The sequence below is a fragment of the Anolis sagrei genome, chromosome 9 (genome assembly GCF_037176765.1).
Source record: "Anolis sagrei isolate rAnoSag1 chromosome 9, rAnoSag1.mat, whole genome shotgun sequence".
NCBI lineage: Eukaryota > Metazoa > Chordata > Lepidosauria > Squamata > Dactyloidae > Anolis > Anolis sagrei.
The window spans coordinates 29,958,141-29,975,285 of NC_090029.1; the positions used below are offsets into that span (position 1 = coordinate 29,958,141).

Genomic DNA, 17,145 nt, shown 5'->3' on the forward strand with positions numbered 1-17,145 from the left:
TCCACTTTTGCTGTCTCCAGAACAACCCTTGCCTTTTGAGATGCAAGGAATCTGAAGCAGACCAGTCTGAGATATTTGTTTTGCTGACTGTACCCCTGTTCAGAAGATTTCACCTCACTTTTTTCTGCCTGTGAGAATTATATTTTGAAAAATTTTGGTTTGTTGTGGAAACCAGGATAGGTGAGAAAGCTTCAGTGGAGACCCCTTTTCCCCATGGTAATAACTTTTCCAGGAGGGAATTTCCCTTCCGATGGAAAGATTTCTCTCACTTCCTGTTATCTCACCTTCATTCTTAACTGAGAGTTGTTTGTTTGTAAGTTGAATGTTTGTAAGTTGGGGACTGCTTTTATTTATATATATATATATATATATATATATATATATATATATATATATATATATGTGTGTGTGTGTGTGTGTGTGTGTGTGTGTAGCTAGAATGACACTTAAAAATATACTTGTTCTGGCTTACATGCAAATTTAACTTAAGAACAAATCTACAGAACCTATCTTGTCATTATTTGGGGACTGCCTGCCTTTATAATGTCGAAAACCTAATTTATGTCATGTTATGAAATATTATAATTTTCTCCTTCCTTTTTTCTAGGGTGATGGGAATTGCAGTACTACTAGAAGATGGTTTTTGAAATGGGAAGAGTGAGTGAGGAATAAGCAACCATTTGGGTTAAATAAAGGTAATCTCATACAGATAGAAATGAAGTTATTTTACAGAAATGTATGAAGACACAGACAACAACAACAAAACATGTTACAAATTAATTTTTGCACATAATAAAGATCTAAATTGCATCACAAACTAAACACTTTTTCGTAATCACCCAGCAGCACAGAGTGTTCTCTTTACTACTGTGGTTTTGAGAGCTGTTCCTGCAGCCTGGAAATGAACTTGGAAAATGTGCTGATTTCGGAGATAAATATGTAAACTAGGCAAATGGATCCTTTCTTATGTCTTCTTCACCATTACATTTGACGGCATATTAATTGCACAATCCGCTAAGATATTTCCAAGTATATGCTGACATGCTCACAAAAGTAAAGTGTAAATATGGCAAACAAATGTTTACAAATATGTACAATACACAGATGTTTCTATCAGGAGCATCATCTTCTTCCCATTTGCTGGTAATACCAATGTTTTTGCTGTATTAACTTTTTTCCGGACTTTGGCCTCAGGAGAATCAAACTCTCCATTCCAGAAAACCATCTTGAGGTTGCCATATATTGGAAATGACTCGAAGGCACACAACAATAAACCTGAAACAGATTAGAAAAGGCAATTTGTTGATGGAATGGGTGCCTTTACTCAGATCTTCCTGTTCGAACTCGCTTTGTGGGTTTTGGTGCTTGTTGCACATAAGTGAGTTCCCCTTTAAAGTCTGATAATTTAGACTGCGTCTATAAAATAAGTCCCATTAAACAAAATGGGGCTTGTCAAAGGCTTTCATGGCCGGAATCACTGGGTTGTTGTTAATCTTCCAGGCTGTATGGCCATATTCTAGAAGCATTCTCTCCTGATGTTTTGCCTGCATCGATGGCTGGCATCCTCAGAAGTTGTGAGGTCTGTTGGAAACTAGGAAATTGGGTTTATATATCTGTGGAATGTCCAGGGTGGGAGAAAAAACCTCACTACCTCTGAGGATGCTTGCTATAGATGCAGGTGAAACATCAGGAGAGAATGCCTGTAGAAGATGGCCATATAGCCCGAAAAAACCTACAACAACCCAGAAAGAACTCTTGTCTGTTGGAGGCAAGTGTGACTGTTGTAATTGGGTTGTTGTAGGTTTTTCGGGCTACATGGCCATATTCTTTCCTGACGTTTCACCTGCATCGCCTGTTACCTCACAACCTCTGAGGATGTTTTCCATAGATGCAGGCGAAATGTCAGGAGAGAATGCTTCTAGAACATGGCTATATAGCCCGAAAAACCTACAACAACCCAGTAATTCCAGACTATACAATGTTTCAATTATTGGCCAGCTTGATTAGCACTGAATGGCCTAGCAGTTTTCAAGATCTGGCTTCTTACTTCCTGGGGGGAATCCTTTGTTGGGAGGTAATTAGTTGACCCCGATTGTTTCTTGTCTGGAATTGTCCTGTTTTTGAGTGTTGCTCTTTTTTTACTGTTATGATTTTAGAGGTTTTTAAAAATACCGGTAGCCAGATTTTGTTCATTTTCATGGTTTCTTGCTTGCTTCTTAGTCCATAGGTACAGTATAGGAGTGTATTTACACTCTAGAAATGATGCATTTTGACACTTTTTAAACTGCCATGGCCCAATGCTGTAGAATCATGGAATTTGTAGTTTGGTGAAGCTAAAATGGTGTAAAACTGTATTAATTCTACAGTGCAAATGCAACCAAGGAAAGCACCAGAGTTCACTCATCTTCCACAGGCCAACTGTTAGAGTCCCAGCAAGCAATAATAGCACCAAATGCACAAAATCAGGATTGTGTCTTAAAAAACAAACCCCAGTGATTAGAAAAACACAGTATCTTCTGCTGTACGTTAAAGAGACTGAGTGATAATCTTGTCTTCCTGTAAAAAAACCATGTTTATTTGTTTATATTTTTTAACTACGTGGCTTGAAGCTAGTTTAAGTTTGGCAACTCTTGTGTTGGTTACATGATGTCACCCAACAGGACAACACATTGAGAAGCTGGTTGGTCTAACTTAACACATGTAAACAGTTAGGATTCGACAGCACTCACAAAGATAACTCAGATTGCACCAATGAATTCACAGGACATTTGGTGGTACGAATATGGAAAAGCTCAGTCTCTCCTCGGTTGATTTAGTGGAAGTGTTTCTTTTTTTTCTTGTGCTCAAGTCCATGACTTCTAGGCTGGAAGGATAGCTATGGCCAACCCTACGCCATGTATGTTTCTATCTCAATTCAGACCACACCGAGCTATGATTTGGGCTGATATTTGAACCTAGTCATTTACCAATCAGCCATATGTGTGCAAATCATAATTATGCTCTGATGTGCCGACTGAACCAAGTCATTATGTGATTCATCTCATGTGCTTTGCTCAGCAAACTCTTCCCGGCAGTGGATCTCTATGGCACATTGTAGACTGGATATCAAAGCCTGACCTATTTGGTAAAGGAAGGCTGCTGGTAGAAAAATGGCCCTGCCTCGAAGTGTCTTAACACGACCTCTTTGTCACTTACAACTCCATTCTGTGTACAAAGACTCACATATAAAGTGATCAGTATAGTGGACACAAAGTGGATATATCCCTACTTTGCAGCAGGACGGAATGATGGAATATAAGACTGAGAAACACACAAAACATAGTCATCCCCAAGTCCCATTTGTTTCACCGAGTGGGTTTGTGATTCTCATTCATTAGCAAAGGAATATCAATTTGGGTACCTATGCTAGGACCTGCCCCAGAGTTCTGAGTGACCTGAATTCAGAGCATGAATATATATTTCCCAAATAGGAACAACAGAGATAGTACTACATTGCAAAATAAAAAATCCATTGTATGGAATTTTTCTTATTTGTGCAAGTAAAATTTGGACTGGAGCAAAGCCAGCATTCATTAGTAGGGTCTGACCACAAAAGGATCCTGTTCTAGGCCCATAACCATTGGACCAGAGTAATTTTAGAGGTTTTATAAGAAGCCATATGTATGCATGTTGGCTTTACATAACTGATTCGAAAAGTGTGTCTTTAAAAAAGGAAAAGAAAATCAGGCTGGACCATTCCATTGAAAATATAAGGGCAGGGATGAACATAACGGAACATGAGTAGCCTCATTCTAAAGACTTTCCAGTGTCTCCCCTTAAGACCAGTGGATTTTCTCGGCTCGCGGATGGAACAGAACTCTTTGACAGGTAGCTTGGCCATTGTCTTCTTAGGCAAGACTAGTGGCGGTCTCCTTCTACTCGCTTCTTGCGAACTAGAGGGGAAAAGAAGGAAGGAAGCACAGCTTTGTATTAAGAAGCATTTGTTACATTTTTACTATTAGTGTTTTTGATCCATTTTTTGGTTTAAAAAGCGCTCAATAATTCTTGGATATGTGTCTTACAGCCCCCCCCCCCCAAATTGGTGCAGTGGGTTAAATCACTGAGCTGCTGAACTGACCAAAAGGTGGGTGGTTCGAATCCGGGGAGCGGGGTGAGCTCCCACTGTTAGCCCCAGCTCCTGCCAATCTAGCAGTTCCAAAACATGCAAATGTGAGTAGATCAATAGGTTATGCTCCGGCGGGAAGGTAATGGTGCTCCATGCAGTCATGCTGGCCACATGACCTTGGAGATGTCTATGGACAATGCCGGCTCTTCAGCTTAGAAATGGAGATGAGCCCCCCCCCCCCAAGAGTCAGACACAATGATTTAATGTCAAGGGGAAACCTTTACCTTTGCCATATATGTCTTACATAGGTCTTCACCCCCATCCTCCATGGAAGTTGGGCAAGTTATCTTTGCTATTTTTACTTTTTAAAGAAACAGAGCCAGTGATGTAGATTAGGCTTAAAGTTAATGACCAGCTCACAAGCACAGCATGAGCTTTATGGCTAAGCAGAGATTTAGACTGAATTCTCCCTGGCTCAGGTTTAGGTCTGTGCACTATAACAGCACACATGTTTCACCTCTGCTTTTTGGGATTTCTTAAGAGTGCTTTCTACAGTTGCATCAGAAAGATATGAGCAGAGTCCTGACCCATTTTAGACTACATAGAGCTAGAATCTAGCTAGACAGTACAATGAGTTCATTGGCAATAAGGCATCTCCCTACATGCTGCAAGTCGCTTCTGGTGCATGTAGTATGTAGGAAGTGTTTGTACATGCAAGAAATCAGTTAATATGTGTGTGTCAACTGTAAAATAAGATGTATGAAGCTGATTGGTTGGGCAATGCCCAGGGAGCAGGGTGAGCCTGGAACTTTTGGATGCTGTTACATTTTTGTTCAGGCTCAAGCTATGCAAGCGCAGACAGAGACAGTTTGAATAGAGAAGCAGAGAGAGACAGAGTTTGGTGTATGCTCTCACATCATGATCTGCTGAAGGAATTGATCCACATGGACAGAGAAAGACCATTTTAAATCTCTCTCTAAAATGGCATGATGTGACTTAATGCGACTAATCACATGATTGGACATAATGTTGTTCTGAACTACGAAGAGTAAACTACTTGTTCTTTATTGTTCATCTGCATGGAATATTTTCTTTCTCTGGCAAGACAGTGTGTGGGCTGACCCAACGTGAACTACACGTGGTTATATTACGCCACAGGAAGGTGTTTTTAAATACATTATAAATGTACTCTCAATTCTCTTCTGCTATGATAAATAAAATACACTTTCCTACATTATGGTAGGAAAAAGACACAGCAAACATTTCTTTAACTAATAGCATTTCCCTGGTCTGAAATTTGTGTACAAAACAGACTCTCATGCTCTTGCATGACTGAGAATTTCTCACCGAGGTCATTGTTTTTAGTGATGGCTGCAGCCACCCTTGTTCTTGGACCTTGTTTAGTAAACTGGTACCCAAATTTGAGAATCTGCGAGTTCTCTTCCAGCATCTGAGCAATCTCCATCTCTACTGCTGTCCCAAGCTGTTGCCTCTAGGAAAGGAAACAAAAAGAGGTGGAAATGTTTCCTTCCGAAACAGAGAGGAGCAAACCTGGTTCATACAGTTATGTGTATCACTTGATCCCTCATTACGTTGGCGGCATCTACACTAGAATGGGCCCCCTGAGTGGCACAGTGGGTTGGACCATTGAACTACTGAACTAGCTAATTGAAAGGTCAGCAATTCAAATCCGGGGAGTGAGGTGAGCTCCCACTGTTAACCATAGCAGTTCGAAAAGATTTTTTTTTGTCATGTCAGGAGTGACTCCTGGTGTGAGAGAATTGGCCGTCTGCAAGGATGTTGCCCAGGGGACGCCTGGAAATTGAGATGACCACCACCCCCCCAGAGTTGGACACAACTAGACTTAATGTCAAGGGGAAACCTTTACTTTACACTAGAATGAATGCAGTTCGACACCACTTTAAACACCATAATTCAACACTATGGAATCACTGGGGTTGTTGTTTTATGTGGTCTTGAGCCTTCTCTGCCAAAAAGTGCTTGTGCTTCAACTAACTACAAATCCCAGGATAAAATGTTACTGAGTCATGGCCGTTAAAGTGGTGTCAATCTTCATTAATAATGACAGTGACAATGATGACAGTCGCTATGGAAATGGACTATGGACATGCTTGATGGAATCTCTAACTTCAGAATTCGGCTCAGATAAGGCCACCAGGTTGTTATTGAAACAGAAACAGATTTTAATTAATTAATGTGATTTAATGTTTTAAATGTAAAATGCAATAAATGCATTTTATTATGTGTACATTGGAGGCATCCAATTGTTGCCGGCTGGAAGCCACCCTGAGTTTGAGAAGGGCGGGGTACAAATATCTGCAATAAATAAATAATAATACATTAATTCTACAACGTAGATGCACCCAAGTCTCGTTACCAGCCCCTAAACAACACCTTCCAAACAATTTCATTGCCAAACTGCATCTTTTAGATTCCAGCCAACAATAACGTGCATCTACTGCTTTTTGCTTACCTGGTTGTCAATTTTAATCTCTGTCAGTGTTTCATTCCCTTTCAGTGCATCGATCAAGGCAAGGATGCCTGTCCCGGTAATAAAATTGGATTCTATATTTAGGCTTTTCAGGGTCTTGTTCACTTTTAACATATCAGCAAAAGCCTGAAGGGTTGAGAAGAGTTGAGTAAGTTAGGATCTCAGGACAATTTGTGATGTACACATTCACGTATATGATATGGAGTGTGGGCACATCAAAAAGTACTTTCTCTGTATTTTGAATCTGTTATTTATAATAGAAATGAATGGAGTTAACATATTTAGTGGTTGTTTTTATATTTTCTTATTTGTATTTCATTGTACACTGGCTCTAGTACGGATGGATGTTTGTACCACAAAGGCTCTCACATGGCTTGATGGATCTGGACCAAATTTGGCACAGATACTCTTTATTATCCAACTTACAATTATTATAGGGTTTCAACTAAAACTCTGCTCTGTTTTGAAGTGACGGTTCCCAAAACAAAAGAAAAAAAATATGCAAACAGTGCTCAAATGCAACCACAAGAGGTCAGCATATAGATCCAAGAGTTGAATCAAAAGTAATGCCTCCACCTTCGTTACTTGGGTTTGGATGGGAATATTTTAATAAATCAAATGCAGAAATAATCCTTAGAATGTGCTCTTTAGCTACCACTATTCACTTTTCCACATAATCACCAGACAATTGGATACATTTCTGCCAACGATGAACAAGTTTTCTGAAGCCATCGCGGAAGGAGTCAACACTCTGATTCTGCAACCAGCGTCTCACAGTTCTCTCAATGTCTTCGTCAGAAGCATAAGGATGTCCCTACAGATCTTCTTTCATCATCAAGTACTGATGGAAGTCAGACGGTGTTAAATCTGGACTGTATGGAGGATGTCATACGGTGGTGAGATTCAGCCTCTGAAGTTTCAAGTCTGTGCCCTTTCATTTCAGGCATCAGCATCCTGGGTACCCATCGTGCACAGATCTTCCGATAGCCGATTATACTTGAATCTTTTCTCTGAGTGATATGACAATCATCCTGAATCAATCTGTCAACCTTTTGCTTGTGAAACTCGGTGGTTGCTGTCACAGGACATCCAACTCTTTGTTTGTCATGCAAGTCAGATGTTCCTACCTCAACATCTTTAAACTTACTTGCCCAACAACGCACAGTACTCACATCAACACAATCACCATAAAGAGCTTGCATTCTCTGATGAATCTCCTTTGGAATGACGCCTTCTGCTGTCAAGAATTCAATGATTGCACGTTGCTTAAGTCGCATTGACCGACTGTCTGTGCAGGGTTCCATACTTCGCACTTTAACAACACAACCGCTCAATGCTAAAGCTTCCTGCCAAAATGGAACTGTAGAGGAGAGTCTACTGAACAAGCCAGTACCTGGCGCATACCAGTACTGCCATCTGTTGAGGAGTTACGAAGGTGGATGCATTACTTTTCATTCAACCCTTGTAGAAAAGATTAGCTACTGGTCTATCATATGTATTATACAGCACTATCTATCTATCTATCTATCTATCTATCTATCTATCTATCTATAGGAATTTGTTTGTAGAATGCTCAAGTGATGCCTAGATTCTTCATTCTTAATAATATGACTAGTATTTTGGATGGTCACTGCTAAAGCTACTTTTGTGTTGGAATTCTCAAAGATAGAATTTGTTGACATTGTCGTTTCAACTTATTTAACTTATTTATTCACCACCTATCATATATAATGTTCTATGGACAATCTGCAACATTAATTACATAATTAAATACAACTGTACAATTTTAGCCATCTTATGATTTTTCCAAGGAATAGTGCAATCAACTTACAATGGCAACAGGGTCATTGCTCCGAGTAGCTGCTAGGCTGAATTTCGTCACATGTGCATTGGTTTCCATTGCTTTTGCAAGTTCTTTCAAGGTTGGAATTGGAATATTCTGTATCACAGAAAAAAATACATCTAAATACTCAAGTCTGAACGCACCTCCTCTTATGAACCCTCCAGGACTTTAAGATCGTCTGGGGAGGCCCTGCTCTCAATCCCGCCTTTGTCACAAGATAGGACCTTCTCAGTGGTGGCCCCGTGACTATGGAACACCCTCCCCAGGGAAATTAGATCGGCCCCTTTTAACATTTCGAAAGCAGGTCAAGACATGGCTCTTTGAGCAAACGTTTGCAGACACAATATAACAGACATGGAGAAAAACGGAACAACTCGACGATGTTATTGGGTAACGCTTTTAACTAGGAGACTCAAATTAATATATGTTTTTATTGATATTGATTGTTATACTTGGTTTTATATTTAAATTGATTGTTTTTAAATTGTATTTTTTGTCTGCTCCGAGTCATCTGTGGGATGAGAGGGGCGGTATATAAATGTAGTAAATAAATACATAAAATAAGTTGGAGAAATGTTGGATTAGGTCTGATTTAAGTTACATTTAGAGTAGACCTATTACTATTTCAAAACTTGAGGTAGTAATGGCTTGCTCCATTGATTTCTTTGGCCATACTATAAGCCCAAGTAACTCTGGATCCAATATTTACACTAGTGAGTGTTCAAACTTGCAGTCTCTATGTGTTCATACAGCCTATTGGCTCTCAGATGTCGCTCATTCTCTCCATCATAAGAGAGGAAACCCCTTGGAAAACAAATTACAATTGTCTGTCCTTATATTCTTCATTACGACATGGATTAAAAGCATCAGAGTTACTTAAGATACTACTCCTCCTGTGAGAGAAATAGCACACGAAAATTCTCGAAAAGCAAGCAAGGGAAGGGTACCCGCTTCTGCTTTCTTTCGTGTTGTGCTTATTTTCGTTCTGGGGGAGGGGTCCCCGTTTCGGGCTCCCACCCAAAACAAAATAAACAAAAAAATTCTCAAAAATTCCTGACAGTTCTCGAAAAGCAAGCAAGGAAATGGTACCTGCTCCTGCTTTCTTTTGTTTCGAGCTTATTTTCGTTCTGGGGGAGATGTCCCCGTTTCAGACTCTCACCCAAAACAAAATAAACAAAAAAATTCTCAAAAATTCCTGACAGTTCTCGAAAAGCAAGCAAGGAAACGGTTCCTGCTCCTGCTTTCTTTCGTTTCAAGCTTATTTTCGTTCTAGGGAAAGTGTCCCCGTTTCGGGCTCCCGTCCAAAACAAAATAAACAAAAAAAAATTCTCAAAAATTCCTGACAGTTCTCGAAAAACAAGCAAGGAAATGGTACCTGCTCCTGCTTTCTTTCGTTTTGAGCTTATTTTCGTCCTGGGGGAGGTGTCCCCGTTTCAGACTCTCACCCAAAACAAAATAAACAAAGAAAATTCTCAAAAATTCCTGACAGTTCTCGAAAAACAAGCAAGGAAACGGTACCTGCTCCTGCTTTCTTTCGTTTCAAGCTTATTTTCATTCTAGGGAAAGTGTCCCCGTTTCGGGCTCCCACCCAAAACAAAATAAACAAAAAAATTCTCAAAAAGTCTCAACAATTCTCAAAAAGCAAGCAAGGAAACGGTACCTGCTCCTGCTTTCTTTCGTTTCGAGCTTATTTTCGTTCTAGGAAAAGTGTCCCCGTTTCGGGTTCCCGTCCAAAACAAAATAAAACAAAAAAAGGATGAAATGGGTACCGAGCTCTGGCATGGGCTGGTCCATAAGATCATGGAGAATTGGAAGCGACTGAACAAATAAACAAAATAAATATTATGCAAATATTTGTGATGGAATGGGACAATCATATTTCCAGACTGATAGGAGTACCTTGATGTTATTCAGATTCACTTCCAGGAGAGTAGGATCGTTTGCCTTAATCCTTTGTAAAGTGGCTTCGACGTTTGTAGGGTTGGGTGGTTCCTCAAAAATTGGCTTGACTTTTTCACCCTTGACTATGTCTGTGGGGGAAACAAATCAGTTATGCCTTGGGGTGTCATTTGCTTGTAACCAGTAATATATGAATTAGAATAATATACTATAATTTCAATGATGTCTTCATCCCAAGGTGAGAGAAATAAATGGGTCAAAGATCAAATCAAGCCTGAACTCTTCCTAGAAGCTAAGATGACTCTGGGTTCTTCCACGCAGCCATATAACCCAAAATATCAAGGCAAAAACAATCCCATAATATCTCCTCTGAACTGGGTTATCTGAGTCTACACTGCCATATACTCCAGTTCAAAGCGGATAATCTGGATTTTATATGACAGTGTAGAAATTGCCGAAGATAACTTCTTAACCATATCTATGCCATAATATTTATAATATTACAATATAATACAATATAATACTAATTATAATAATACAATATTATAATTATATATTTTATATTACATGTAATATTACTATTAATATTACAATATAATGGCATAGTACAATATAGTAATATATAATACTGATTTTGTGCTATGCTAATAATATAATATATTGTATGTCAACACGATCTTGACAGATTAGAGAGATGGGCCAAAACTAACAAAATGAAGTTCAACAGTGACAAATGCAAGATACTCCACTTTGGCAGGAAAAAGGAAATGCAAAGATACAGAATGGGGAACAATGATGCCTGGCTCGAGAGCAGTACGTGTGAAAAAGATCTTGGAGTCATTGTGGACAGCAAGTTAAACATAAGCCAACAATGTGATGTGGCGGCAAAAAAAGCCAATGGGATTTTGGCCTGCATCAAGAGGAGCCTAGTGCCTAGATCTAGGGAAGTCCTGCTACACCTCTATTCTGCTTTGGTTAGACCACACCTGGAATATTGTGTCCAATTCTGGGCACCACAATTGAAGAGTGATATTGACAAGCTGGAATGTGTCCAGAGGAGGGCGACTAAAATGATCAAGGGTCTGGAGAACAAGCCCTATGAGGAGCGGCTTAATGGGTTGGGCATGTTTAGCCTGAAGAAGAGAAGGCTGAGAGGAGAGATGATAGCAATGTATAAATATGTGAGAGGAAGCCACAGGGAGGAGGGAGCAAGCTTGTTTTCTGCTTCCTTGGAGACTAGGACGCAATGGAACAATGGCTTCAAACTACAAGAGAGGAGATTCCATCTGAACATGAGGAAGAACTTCCTGACTGTGAGAGCCGTTCAGTGGAACTCTCTGCCCCGGAGTGTGGTGGAGGCTCCTTCTTTGGAAGCTTTTAAACAGAGGCTGGATGGCCATCTGTCAGGGGTGATTTGAATGCAATATTCCTGCTTCTTGGCAGAATGGGGTTGGACTGGATGGCCCATGAGGTCTCTTCCAACTCTTTGATTCTATGATTCTGTGTGTGTGTGTGTGTGTATATATATGCTAGCTGTCCCCTGCCACGCGTTGCTGTGGCCCAGCCTGTTGATCTGGAAAATAAAGTAATGAGAAAGTGTAATTTCTTGATTATTGTGGATAAACAGTATTTCTTGCTGTTTCTTTGCCAGTGTTGATGTGGAGAGTGTCTGGTTTGCCCACCCTGGAACATGCAACATATCATTGTCCTTCTTTAGGGATCCCTTTCAAATCTATGATACTATATCTGTGTGTGTGTGAATCAGATCTATCTGTCTGTCTGTCTGTCTGTCTGTCTGTCTATTTGTCTATCTGTCTATCTGTCTATCTGTCCATCTGACCATCTGTCCATCTGTCTATCTGTGTATCTGTCTGTCTATCAATATCTATGGCTGGATGGCTCTTTGTCAGGAGGGCTTTGATTACGTTTTCTTGCACTGGTGAAGGGACCTGGACTGGATGGCCTTAGTATTTTCTATTGGTCGTGGGTGTGCTGTGTGGGAAGTTTGCCCTGATTCTGTCGTTCGTGGCGTTCAGAATGCTCTTTGATTGTAGGCGAACTGTGAATCCCAGTGACTATAACACCTAAATGTCAAGGTCTATTTCCCCCAAACTCTACCAGTGTTCATATTTCGGTGTACTGAGTGCTTGTGCCAAGTTTGGTCCAGATCCATCATTGTTTGAGTCCACAGTGCTCTCTGGATGTAGGTGCACTACAACTCCCAAACTCAAGGTCAATGCCCACCAAACCCTTCCAGGATTTTCTGTTGGTCATGGGAGTTCTGTGTGCCAAGTTTGGTTCAATTCCATTGTTGATGGAGTTCATAAATCCCAGCAACTACAACTCCCAAATGACAAAATCATAATTTTTTTTTGAGTGATGGTCATTCCTTGTGTTGTGAGACGTTTTGTTGCCAAAATTGGTGTGATTTCGTTCATTGGTTCTTTTGTTTTTAAGGTACTCGTTATGCACAGAGCATATATATATATATATCGTAAGCTGCTCTGAGTCCCCTTTGGAATGAGAAGGGTGGCATATAAATGCTGTAAGTAAGTAAGTAAGTAAGTAAGTAAATAAATAAATACATAAATAAATATGCCATTTCCCATAAGCAATTAGTACTTCTAATTTCCTCTCTTTTTAAAAAATCTGACTTTTTAAAGGTTCTTTGGGAGATGTGAATGGTTCAGCTTCTCTCCTACTGATCTTATGTTTCCAGCCTTGTAGTAGGTTGATAAGGGAGAAATTACCCAGTGTGCTACAACACAGCTTTATTCGTATCTGATCGCAGGTCTTCTTCAGTCCAAACAGGGCAGCACACTGACTCTTCCCCTTGTGTATCCTCTTGTGACCTCCTACATCTTAAATCATATTTCTAAAGTTACTGGAGCTTCTGAGAGACATTCCCATCCCAAGCCCTTCTAATTAAACAAAACAACACATAGCTGCCTTGGGAAGGGGAAGTGTTGTTTTTGGAACCAAGTTGGCTGACAGTGCAAATTCCTACTCCCTAAAGTAGGCGAGCTTAGCAGGCTCACCAAGCTGAAATGGTGGACTTTTGCAAACTTAACAATAATAGTCATAGAGGGACTTGAATTAGCAACATAAGCAGTTTGAGAGTGGTCGCTTTCTTGTCTCTCAGTACAGATAGAAGGAAAACTACAGATTTTCTCCCACAGTTTCCCTCTCTCTCATATTTATTTACTAGCCGTTCCCTACCACGCGTTGCTGTGGCCCAGTCTGTGTATATGTGTTGTGTATGTGTAAATATGTGTTTATATGTGGCTCTGCGCATGCGTTGTAATGTATTTTAACTTTTTTTGGGTTCTTAAGTCTCTTCCGCTGTGTTTTTCAGTGTTTTTATGAGTGATGGTCACTCGTTGGCCTGATAGGTGTATTGTGTCCAAATTTGGTGTCAATTTGTCCAGTCGTTTTTGAGTTATGTTAATCCCACAAACGAACATTACATTTTTATTTATATAGATTTATTTACATTATCCTCACCTCGAAGGGGACTCAGGGCGGATCACGGAACACATACCCAGCAAATATTAATAAAACAAATAAAAATAAAATTGATTGATAAAACATAAACCTCAATCAAGACATTGGAGAAGCTCTACAATGTTTTGTCTATGCTGTTAAACAGACAGTACAGACAACAGATAGAGGTACATGCCGGCATTTTCCCCAATTTTAGCGTCCTGGAGGTCATGCTCCATTCCAGCCACAGGGAGGTGCTGTAGCTCCATCCTCTATGATGAAGAGCACTTGATCACGGACTTCCTCCTTTCTGGTATTTCCTTTTTATGGTGCCGTAAAATACCTCCCCACTTAGGTAAAGGTAAAGGTTTTCCGCTGACATTAAGTCCAGTCGTGTCCGACTCTGGGGATTGGTGCTCAGCTCCATTGCTAAGCCAAAGAGCTGGCGTTGTCCATAGACATCTTCAAGGTCATGTGGCTGGTATGGAGCGCCGTTACCTTCCCGCTGAAGCGGTAGCTATTGATATACTCACATTTGCATGTTTTCTAACTGCTAGGTTGGCAGAAGCTGGTTCGAAAATATGCAAATGTGAGTAGATTAATAGGTACCGCTCTGGCAGGAAGATAACGGCATGCCATGCAGTCATGCTGGCCACATTACCTTGGAGGTGTCTACAGACAACGCTTAGAAATGGAGATGAGCACCAATCCCCAGAGTTGGACATGACTGGACTTTATGTCAGGGGAAAACCTCTACCTTTACCTTCACAGTTACAGGTGTGGAATTCCACTTTAACTCTCATGATAACTTCCCATGATCTTGGGAACTCTATAGAGATCTTCACTGTATCCAGTACTGAAATATTTAAGCCTCTATCACATTTTAGGATCGCTATCCAGCTACAGTATGGACAGTGCTATCGAGTTACAGTGCTATGCAGTTAGTGTGTTTGCAAATCTACTTTTGCTTCTACTTACTTTTCACGATCCCTTTGCCATCTTTACCGGTGGCTCCTTCATCAAACTTGGGGTTGTTGACCAAGTTGTGTACTCCAAGAACAGCTAGAAGCACCAAAAACAGAACGGGATACAATGAAATATTGTAAAGAAACCAAAGCGCTTCGTAAAATTTGCCGTCCTTTGCTCAAATCACAAACCTGAAGGGTTATAAAGATAATGCAAGGAGTTGTAATGTGGAGTGGAAATAGTAACAATACAGTTCATCACTAAAAAAAAAAAAAAAGCAGAGGTAGACCTGTCCAACTCAGTATTGTTACCGAAATCAGCTATCACTAGGCCTGGGCGGTTTCGTTCGTTAATTTCGTAATTCGTTATTAATTCGTATTTAAATTAGCTTACGATCCAATATTGAGCCATGCAGGAATAGTGTGAGGAGTAAATTAGATTCGAAACAATTTTTTCAATTTATTTTGTAATTGTTTTGTTATTGTTTCGTAATTATTTCGTAATTATTTTCGCATGCCTGGTGCAAGTTTTATAGTTGTTTTATCACACCAACAGTCAACAACAGAGGGAGAGGGAAGCTTCAGAATTTCCCCCTGTCCCATTTGGAGGTTTGTTTTAGCATATTGCGCAATCACGTCCGCCATTAACGAATCGATTCGAAATTTACGAAATTTTGTATATTTCGAAATTTTTAAAAGGAAAATTTCGGAATTCTTTAAAAAAACGAAACGCGATGGACCCTTAAAAATGAAACGAGTTTAGAAACAATTTTTTCCGTTGTTACCCAGGCCTACTATCTACTATCAGGAGCGAGTGTAGGTCCGTTGCCCAGCTACTTTGAAAGCCAGGAAAAATATGAAAGGGTTTGAAGGCAATAGCAGAGGTTTATTCACCTGGCCAGATGGATGTCAGAACAGCGTAACTGCCAAAAGAACTGACATAACTCATACAGAAAAGTGCAGCACATTGTATAAAGTTTGGTAGCTAATCAAACCTACAACTCCCTCCCTGTTTGGTCAGGAGATGCACTTCCCAGGACCCACCTTCTCTTTGGTTAAGACTTCTTACATTACAGACCAGAGCAAAGAGAAAGAAAGAACAGTTGGGATTGGTGGGGTTCAAAATGAGAAGTTTGTTGTTGTGCCTGCTTCTGAGGATATGGGCCTCATTGTCCAGACTGGAAAGAATGGGTAGTTAGCACTAAGGGACTTCAGAAATTGGGAATAATCTCTACACAAAGGGTGAAGCTTGGGAAATCTGAAAGTCAATCAAGTGAGTAAACAAAGTCCTTGATGAGTTCTGGGTTCTAGGGATGGCTGGTAACCAGTCTCTCAGCAGGGAGTCCACTGGAAAAATATGTGTTGTTTCTCAAGACAGCCACATAGTTCAGTCCCATAAGCCCTATGTAAGATAAGTTATGACATCTGACAACCATGGGTGTCATAACTTATCTTACATAGTGCTTATGGGACTGAGAAACAACAGTTATGATATCTGGCTGTCTTGAGAAACAACACTGTCTTCAGAAACAACAGTTATGATATCTAACAACCATAGGTAAGAGCCCCCGGTAGCGCAGTGGGTTAAACCCCTGTGCCGGCAGGACTGAAGATTGACAGGTCACAGGTTCAAATCCGGGGAGATGCGGATGAGCTCCCTCTATCAGCTCCAGCTCCTCGTGCGGGGACATGAGAGAAGCCTCCCACAAGGATGATAAAAACATCAAATCATCCGGGCGTCCCCTGGGCAACGTCCTTGCAGACAGCCAATTCTCTCACACCAGAAGCGACTTGCAGTTTCTCAAGTCGCTCCTGATACCACAAAAAAACCAAAAACAACCATGGGTTGTGGTCCACTGTACAGCAGGAGCTCAATTATAGAAACAGAATGGTAACATATTGGAGCTGGCAGTTCAATTATGCAACATAATAATAATAATAATAATAATAATAATAATAATACTTTATTTATATTCCGCCCTTCTCACCCCGAATAGGATTCAGGGCGGATCACAGTACACATACACAGCCGCTTTGTATAGACAATACACAGACAACAGAAGGAGGTGGTTTGTTTCGAAACAGTGTCCAGCTATTTTTGGTGCCATGGAAGGTTGGGCTTGAGTCGAGGGAGTGCTGTTGCTCTATCCCAGGAGTCCTCAAACTACGGCCTGGGGGCCAAATACGGCCCTCCAAGGTCATTTACCAGGCCCTCACTCAGGGTCAACCTAAGTCTGAAACGACTTGAAAGCACACAACAACAATCCTATCTCATCAGCCAAACGCAGGCCCACACTTCCCACTGAAATACTAATATGTTTATATTTGTTAATTTTTT

The 17,145-nt window shown here is 40.4% G+C and overlaps 1 protein-coding gene across 1 annotated transcript in view; it reads right to left on the minus strand.

The window, feature by feature from the left end:
- Positions 1–2,561: 2,561 nt before the first annotated feature.
- Positions 2,562–17,145, minus strand: part of TMOD2 (tropomodulin 2) — a 52,301-nt gene continuing 37,717 nt past the window's right edge. The window contains exons 5-10 of the mRNA XM_060755274.2: positions 14,821–14,904; positions 10,360–10,490; positions 8,449–8,556; positions 6,600–6,743; positions 5,453–5,597; positions 2,562–3,932 (exon numbers count right to left, since the gene is read on the minus strand). Coding sequence (XP_060611257.2) covers positions 3,898–3,932; positions 5,453–5,597; positions 6,600–6,743; positions 8,449–8,556; positions 10,360–10,490; positions 14,821–14,904 — 647 coding nt within the window. The 3' untranslated portion in view covers positions 2,562–3,897. The remainder of the gene's footprint in view (positions 3,933–5,452; positions 5,598–6,599; positions 6,744–8,448; positions 8,557–10,359; positions 10,491–14,820; positions 14,905–17,145) is intronic.